The sequence below is a fragment of the Myxine glutinosa genome, chromosome 13 (assembly GCF_964187855.1).
Source record: "Myxine glutinosa chromosome 13, kmMyxGlut1.1, whole genome shotgun sequence".
Taxonomy (NCBI): domain Eukaryota; kingdom Metazoa; phylum Chordata; class Myxini; order Myxiniformes; family Myxinidae; genus Myxine; species Myxine glutinosa.
The window spans coordinates 41020463-41028900 of NC_136273.1; the positions used below are offsets into that span (position 1 = coordinate 41020463).

At 43.6% G+C, this 8438-nt stretch overlaps 2 protein-coding genes across 4 annotated transcripts in view; one reads left to right on the top strand and one right to left on the bottom strand.

The window, feature by feature from the left end:
• The window catches only part of LOC137438868 (synaptonemal complex protein 3-like), a 41165-nt gene extending 39783 nt beyond the window's left edge, over window positions 1-1382 (top strand). For both annotated transcript variants that reach the window (XM_068134307.2, XM_068134306.2), the window contains exon 9: window positions 569-1382. In XM_068134307.2, coding sequence (XP_067990408.1) covers window positions 569-622 — 54 coding nt within the window. In that variant the 3' untranslated portion in view covers window positions 623-1382. The remainder of the gene's footprint in view (window positions 1-568) is intronic.
• On the bottom strand, window positions 766-8314 carry EMC10 (ER membrane protein complex subunit 10). 2 transcript variants are annotated; one of them, XM_068134308.2, is made up of 7 exons: window positions 8027-8314; window positions 7849-7909; window positions 5587-5699; window positions 5390-5476; window positions 3426-3607; window positions 3184-3274; window positions 766-1663 (listed from the first exon to the last, which is right to left on the bottom strand). In XM_068134308.2, exons 1-7 carry the CDS (start codon window positions 8111-8113, stop codon window positions 1577-1579), a joined length of 708 nt encoding a protein of 235 aa, XP_067990409.2. In that variant the 5' UTR covers window positions 8114-8314; the 3' UTR covers window positions 766-1576. The 2 variants fall into 2 exon arrangements, with proteins under 2 accessions (XP_067990409.2, XP_067990410.1); XM_068134309.2 differs by having other exon boundaries at window positions 7849-7905; window positions 8027-8255.
• Between the last annotated feature and the right edge of the window lie 124 nt (window positions 8315-8438).

Genomic DNA, 8438 nt, shown 5'->3' on the forward strand with positions numbered 1-8438 from the left:
GAAGCTGAGTCTGTGTGTCTATCACTTTGTACAAGTCCATGGGCCAATCTGCTATTGCAGACAGGTCGGTTGTCTCTGTCTTCTACCGCCTCCTTTTTAGTCTTGCACCATATGCTCTTTCCATGTTTCGTCTGCCACCCCTCAGGATTGTGCAGGGTTCACGTAGTCTACCATCAGCCCCATTCTAGTGAAATTCCCAAAATCCAGAATCGCTGCTCACCTCCACTCATTCGTTCCTCTTTTTCCCACCTTTTCAAAATTCCTGCTTTAATGTGCAGGTCATCGTACCAGTAGCATAGCCACATCCCTAGAAAAGGTAACCAGGAGTGAGGTTGCATCATGAGTGGGGTAGGGAGAGGTCCAACCATTGTGCCATACATACTACACACACCAACTACACGTTATAGATTGTAGCCTCGAATATTCTCTTATTTTAGCCATTCCTATTGATATAACATGTGTAGTTGTAACATGTTATTGGAGATGTGGAAACATTTGGAGCTATACATGAGCACATACATATATATACATATCCAGTTTATGATTCAAATCAAAACTTTTCTTCCAGCAACATCAAGAGATCACCAACGTGAGGAAGTCTCTACAATCCCTGTTGTACTGAAAGCTGTTTCTGAAACTGGTCAAGTAACGATGTAAGGTTGTATGTTTGAAATCACAGCCATAACACCAAACCCTAACGCACGTTTCCAGCCACGGGGACAAAGATTCACAGCTTTTGGATAACATAAATTCACTCGTCACAAATTTGTTCACAAACTTTATGCTTCTTTCGTACTTGAACATTTGAATAAGCTTAATGCAAGGTGGTTTCATAAACAATTTGTTGTTAATATCATTGGTGTTAAGGTTTGTCAATGTTAAAATTAATGTCGTGCACATCTGCAAATCTGTCTTATCATCTATCTTTCAAATGTTCAACACAAAGTTACGACAATAAAGGATGAGGTACAAACCTGAAAATGGTCCACAGTTCAGTCAAGCGCACACAGTCAAAATGTTATTCAGTGCCATCTCTATTTACAAATGCAAGAAGCATTTTACAATAATGTGTATCCCCTTATTCCCGTCCTCATTCCCACCCCCGACGTACTATTATCTCCATTTATCACATACTCGCCCATTCCTGTGCATATGTAATAAATAAATATCACCTTTCACTGGTCTATGAAACCCAGTCATAAATTATCACCACGTTCTGCATTCCTTAGAAAATAGATGTTAAGTTAACATTGGTTCATTGAAATTTGCGGTGGGGGCAGGAAGTTGGTGTCAAACTTAACTTCTATTTTGCTCATTGTTGGACTTCAACTTACCATGTTTAATAACTTTATCCTCAAGATTAAAATGTATTTTTCACCTGACGTGCTTCCGAATGCCTCAATTAGCCATGTACATTTCCACTGTTGTATGTGGGCAGCAGTTTAGAGTTCAGACCTGAATTAGATTGACTTATCTGGATTGGATTGGGTTTGGGGGGTGAGGTGGGTTGTGGTGGAAGAGCTGGGAATGCATTCACAGGATGGTCTGGAAGAGGCACAACCAAATTGTTAGTACTTTAGCCACGGCCACCTCCACCTTGACCTCCTTGGTCCTGGGCTCCAGACATCATGAGGAAGAGAACGATGGGGAGGATGTACATCCACTGCGAAACACACACACACACACACACACACACACACACACACACACACACACACACACACACACACACACACACACACACCTTTTAAAAATCGAGATGGAGTTATAAATGCATGTCGAGAATTGTACAATGTAAAATCGCACAATGGTATATAAAAGATGGAGAATTAATTTTCTCAAGCAAAATGTTGACAAAAGTATGTTAACTGCTGTGGGAAAAGTAAAGTGACGTTTCAAAGCTCTTTGAAACAACGGGGTTCAAAGCCACGGTAAAAAAAGAAGCATAAAGAAAAGGTAAAAAAAGAAAAAAAGAAGCCAAAAAAAAAAGAACCCCCACTGTCCTTCATCTCTTTTCATTTGTTTAGTTAGTTGTTGCATTGTTTGTTCCTTTTTCTGTTTCATCCCCATTTTCCCCTTCTCGCTGCTTCATTCAGCATGTTCACTCACATATGTCCTCCCACTCCCCTTGATCTCTCACTATCACTTCTTTTCTGCTGTTGGTGTTTCCCCCTTTCCATTTTGTTCCATTCCATTCTGATCTAGCTCTACCACAAGCCTCCATCCTGTATAACACAAAAAAAATTGAAAATAAATGATCAGCAAAGCCTCTAAGAAGATTTTGAGATTTAATAAAACAGCCAAAGCCTCAATGGAGTTGAGAGTAAGATTTTCTCATTTTGAAGTAACCATTTTATGAGGTTTGTTGTCTCACTAAAAGCAAGTAGGCTGGAAATAAAATTAGCACAACACATGCCTGCAGCACAATTTTGGAAAACCCATTTTCATACTAATGGGAATTGGGCAATACTACTTGGTGGAAAGCATTTTGCTGCATATTCCAAGCTGCTTTGAGAAATTGGTCTGCTTGCTATTTAAATAATGTAGCTGCAACCTTTGTAGTGATAGTTCCCTACTACTGACGTCAAATAAATGATTGTTTTTCGATACTTTTTGCAAGCGAAATGTGGAGGCGTTTCCATGATAATGCCAGTCTTGTCATTCTTAATAGAATGTGTCTTGTGAGCTTGCAACATTCGGCCGAAGATGCGCGAGAAGTTCCTGTTAGAGAGGCTCGCTATTGGACGGAGCCTACTTCCATCGTTTCAGTCTCACAACCGCCTGGAGTGAAGAGCGCGATTGAACGGTCTGGATTCCACTAGCAGGAGAAAAGAGGAACAAAAGAGGTAGAGGTGCACGATAAGCCTGGATTTTGGTAATTTAACATGGAAGGGGTTATTGGAACAATGGGATGTCTTCCTGGAGGAATCTGGGACGGTTCGTGTACGGAGTGGAGATTAACATCTCAACAGATGAAAATACAACAGACCATCAACCTGTCCTGGAAGTCGGAGCACTGAGCCATGTGCTTCTTTTACTTACTTGTCTGATAAAGCTGCACTTGGAATCAAAATGACAACCTTTGCACATTTCATCCAAAACGAGTTTTGGAAGCAGAATAATATCCAGTAAACACGATTGCATGGTCGGAAGATTCCCCACCCAAGGGATAGTTCCACGTACATATTTTGCGAAGAATGATTTCTCTTGAGGATTCTTTGCCTTTTGCGCTTGCTCCTGCTCCAGGCGCTGTATATAGGCAGCAGTCTCTGGTCTGTGCAGACACAAAGAAACATTGTTTTGTGTCAGACTGCAGCAAATATATTATTTTATTATTATTACTACTACTACCTTCAATTACTCAAAATAAATAAATAAAAAACTCAAAGGCCTCGCCTCTTGCATAGATAATCCCTCATTCTCACCCTTGAGCCAGAACTGGAGCTTGAATTGACACGGTGGAATTGAACATCTCCAAATCAACATCCTCAACTTCGTTTCCATGGCAACCACCCGGTTCCGTAACAATGGAGATGCCTATAATACTCCCTTGTCCATCCGTGTGAACAGTGAGCCGGTCTGAAAGGTGAGACTCCAGCATCGAGCACTGATGGGGTGAAATTAAAGAAAAGACAACAAAGTTTCAGTTTTCTCAACCAGATGCCTCTATCCAGATTTTTATTCACATCAGAAACCAGGTATAGCTGAGAGGTTTCCACTCTACTCGACATTCATGGAAACATAAAACTTAAAAATATATATATGTATATATATTGTTGCGGTTTTGAGTGTACATATGACATCATTAAAGGTTTGCCCCCCATAGTTAGTCCACAAGCAACACGTAGGCCCACTTAGAATTAGTTATGTCATAGCATGTGTAAGAGTAGGCCATTTCCCTAGTGACATCTGCGTTGTGTAAAGAAATGAGCTTAGGTCCTTTTCATTTTGCGGCCACCCTCCAATTACATCATGGGCATAATCGATCCCGCGCCCCATTTGGCATCCCTCAAGTTTGTTATGCTTTGGCTGCCAGCAGCGTTCGCTGCCCTTGGTTTTGCTCGAAACTAGTCGGGTAACACGAGGTAGGCCTAAGAAGAGGGAGGAGCGCGAGGGTCGAGGTGTGGCCGCATCAAGCAGCGCGTCAGAAGGCGGTGATGGTAAGGGCTCCCAGCCAACCAGGGCTCTGTGGGCATGGCGTGGTAAGGGCGCGTCTGGCAAATGCTAGAAGGTTCGCTGAGCAGGGCTATATAAGCCCTTGCACAAAGCCCTTGAACAGGACTGAAAGGAATCGCGCATTGTGGAGGATTGACCTGAGTGGAGAAGGGAGAGGCGCTTGTGAGCACTTATGCAAGAGAATTGCATTGAGAGGACCGGCGTGCACACGACAGTTTCAGGGAATTGAGGAGCGCATTGTGAGCGCATATTGAACTGTTCGCTTATTACGTACGCGGCTGCAGCCGCAAGTGTAACCGCCAAAGCCAGCCCTACCGTTCGCCCTGTAATAACCCCGTGCGCGAAAACGACATGCGGAGAGCTCCTGCCGTCTGTTTCATCTGCTTCGCGGTGCGAGTTGGGGACCGGAGAGCGAGCTGCCTGGACGCCATTCCTGGACGTGCTGACCTGGTCAACTGCAAACCCCATGTGAGTGTGAGAGTGAACGGGCCCGTTTGTCCAGGGAATAAGTTAAGACTGTACTTAAGGCTGCACTGTGTCTTCTTCTTCTGATTATTGTACAAAGTGTAAATAAATCGTGTTATTCCTTTCTTCCAAATTCGACCGTTTCAGTGATTTCCTCCTTTGGGTAAGCGTGGCACGATTAAGAACCACTCGGATCGGGATCTAGTCCTTGATAACGGCTCGGGTCACGGGTTCGCTACCGCTCGGCGTATCCACCAACACCCGTGATTCGGGCCGGACTTATTTCCTCGTTTCTGGGCAGCGCGAGTAATTAGGTATTAGTGATTAGTCCTACGACCCTACTTCGCGCTGTCAGGGGAGGACGTCATAGGTCCCGGGTCCTGTCGGCCAGTAAAAGACAAGGGGACTAATCCCCCCTTGGTAAGGGGAAAAGGCCGGCGCTGAGATCCGCAACAATATGTATCAGTTGCTTAATATACGAGTATCAGTTGCTTTTTTCACAACCTCCTGCTATAGACTCTACCACTCAAATCTTACAAAGTGAATCCAGAATATAATTAAAATTAAATAAAATGTTTTTCCTCATTGACCACCCAGCCCTCTCCCATTCAACCTTTTCTTAGCCTAATAGAAATGGACATTGTCAGGTGGGTCATCCACATTTAAATGCGAATGTGATACTCAAGGAATCAGGTCAAGGGACTTCCGAGACAAGTCGAGGGTAGCCGTGCTCGGATTTGAACACTACCGCAAGTACGAAGGATGATATAAACGTCGATTCAGAACCAGGCCGTGGTACACGAATCCGATACAACCCTCCAGCTTCTGAAATCTCCTGGGCACAGGTACAATGCAGGGGCAGAAACATAGTTTGGAATAGATTCTCCAAACGCAGCGAGCCTGTTACCCGATCACGGTTAAATTAGGACGACGTGCCAATCTCACCCGAAGTCTGTTCCTCTCATCTTCCGACAAACCACCCTGAGACAATGTCACAAGGCCATCCTTTTGGGGTTTCCAGCTCAAGATACCACGCTGGTAGAAATGTACGGCAGAATCTGGCAAGGTGATAACAAAGATATATTGCGGATCACAGAGGGGAGTACATTGGGATTTCGGGGAAAAGGGATGGGGCTGACGTATACAAAACTAGAACGGCACTCCAACGTCGACCGATATGCCTCCGCCAACATATTATTACATCATTATACATACTATATCCCTTCAGCTCTTCTCAAGTATCACAGTTTTCCTGGCACGACCTTTGATGCTGAAATATAATCTGTTCATCTTTACATCATAATATATACTTGTACCGAGTTTGGTCAAAATTCCATCACTGGTTCATGAGTTAGCACAGCAAGATAATTTTTCCTGAACAGAATCTCTGACCTCTTGACCCATAATCCAATCAATTCATCTTTACATCATTATACACACTTGTACCAAGTTTGACTTAGATACCTCCAGCTGTTCTTAAGTTATCACGGTAACAAAAACCTATCACCGATGCATGGGACGGACACCCCGAAGAGTGGAGGCATAAAAATTCCTGTTTATAATCACCAGCTTCCTCTGAAATGAAAATGTGACGACTTTTATTTTCATGATCATCAAAGATGCTGGTGTTGTCTTGCAATGCGAGGACAATGTGGCAAGTGGCACTGTCTAGACAGGAGGTGGAGAGTTAAAGCAAACGATTATTTATTCGTGAGCAGCACGAGTCTGGCAATCATGTCAGGGAGCACGGCTGCGCCCCCTACAGCTTAGAGGAATGTGGAATTTGTTCAGGGTGTGCGCGATAACTCACATACTGTATAAAATACACTGGCTCTATGGGATTTATTAATGTGAGCAGATGGGACACCCGGTTTAACGTCCATTCGGAGACGGCACGCTTTGTGATGCAATGCCCTGCGAAGGACCAATTTGACAGTTTATAGTATGTTTCGGAATCGAACCAAAATTACACAACTGAAAGACAAGTCTGCTACCTCTAAGCGACTGTTGAAACAAACGAGCGGTCTGCCTTTTCTACCTTTATAGATGGTGACAAAAAAAAAAAAATGTTTTAAAAAAATCAACCATTGCAAAAACAAAAGGTAAAACTAGAACGGCACTCAGTAGAGAGCGTACCTCCACCTTGTGAACAGTTTACGTTTTCTATCCCACTGATAGGCCGGATCTGGATTCGGACCTGAACCAAAATCTAATCGGCTTGTTCTTGTCACCAAACCAACTCATCCACCGAGTATATTCATAACTCGTCCATAACTTTGTTTAAATATCATGTTATATATCGCTTTTCACCCGATCTCTCAATGGTGAAGAATCACTTAAAAATTAAATAATTATTGTAGCCGAATCCATATTCAGATGTTCACAAAAATTGAAACGATTAGTCCTTTTCACACACACAACCTATTTCGTCCGAATCCGTCCATAACGTTTTGAGAAATTTTGTTCACAAACAGACAGACGGGAGAAAACATGACCTCCATCCACCTTTGGTGGTGTAGGTAATAATTAAATTATTCAAATAAGTGTTAACTCCTGGTTGAGAAAGGATCTCTCTCTGATGTACCAAGCTCTGTCACAGTGTTAGTGCCACAGCAGTAGCTTCCTCAAGTGTTATACTGGGTGGTTTGCCGTTGCCTTCCCAACGGTAGTTAAAGAAGGAATTTGTTCAGGGTGCCGGCGATGGCTCGTCCACTCTTCGCGAAGAGCACCATGGGGACTTTGTTAATGCGGACTCGACTCTGAGCTGTTTGGCCTGGATTTGAATGCTGACCCAGCTATAAACTGTGTTGCACATGTAGGGCGGGGCATCACTATGTGTCACGTCACTCGGATGGACGTTAGACTGGACGTTCCGTCTACAGGAATTAGTTGGTGGGCGTTAAAAACCCTACGGTGTCCTTCGTGAAGAGCAGGCGAGTTATCACCGGCACCCCGAACAACCTACTTAAACCGTACAAAGTCAGCGGAATTTTTTTTTTTTTTTTGAATATGCTGAGTCAACGGAATCTAGAGAAGACATGAAGGTGGAAGAATGAGTTTTTCTGAAGAACTCAGAAAATGGAATGTTCGATTGAATGAATGAATGTGGTGTTCATGTCCTCTTCCTGGGTAGCCAGGTCCTGAATGTCCTGTAATGAATGTGGGCCTCCTCCTGGGTCCGAGTTCATTGTCAATCCTTGCACTTACCGAGCTCAAATGAATGCTCAAGGCTCAGACTCAAACCGCCACTGTCCGTTTCCTCTCCTGGCTACGGGAAGTGCAGGCAGAAAGACAAACATGGAGCAATATAATTGCTTTCAAGCATGAATAGAACCATCCACATAACATAACATAACATCGGACGATGGGTCCAGACAAAACTCGCCTTCCGAGACATCGAGCCGCAAACCTCCGCGGACAACCACAACCATAGGCTCAAAAGTACCCACGGACCGACCATGGCCGCAATCATGTTGCTGCTGTTGTTGGTGATGTGTTTTTGTTTCAAATGAAACGCGACATAAGACGAAGAGTTAATGAGAATCAGCCCACCAGAAGTGAAACGAAATTAACGTGTCAGACAAAGGAGACTAGAAGAATAATTTTTTTACAGTACCAATTACAGTGGTTTGTTTATACACCGCCTAGATGTTTTGACACCCCATAAATCGATGACGTAGGTTCTTCATCACCGAATCTTGGAGACAACGGGAGGTACTGTACGAACTGTTCCCGACCAGGACACTGTACTTTGAAATATCATCTTCTCCGCATTATCCGCCTTAAACACATGTCTA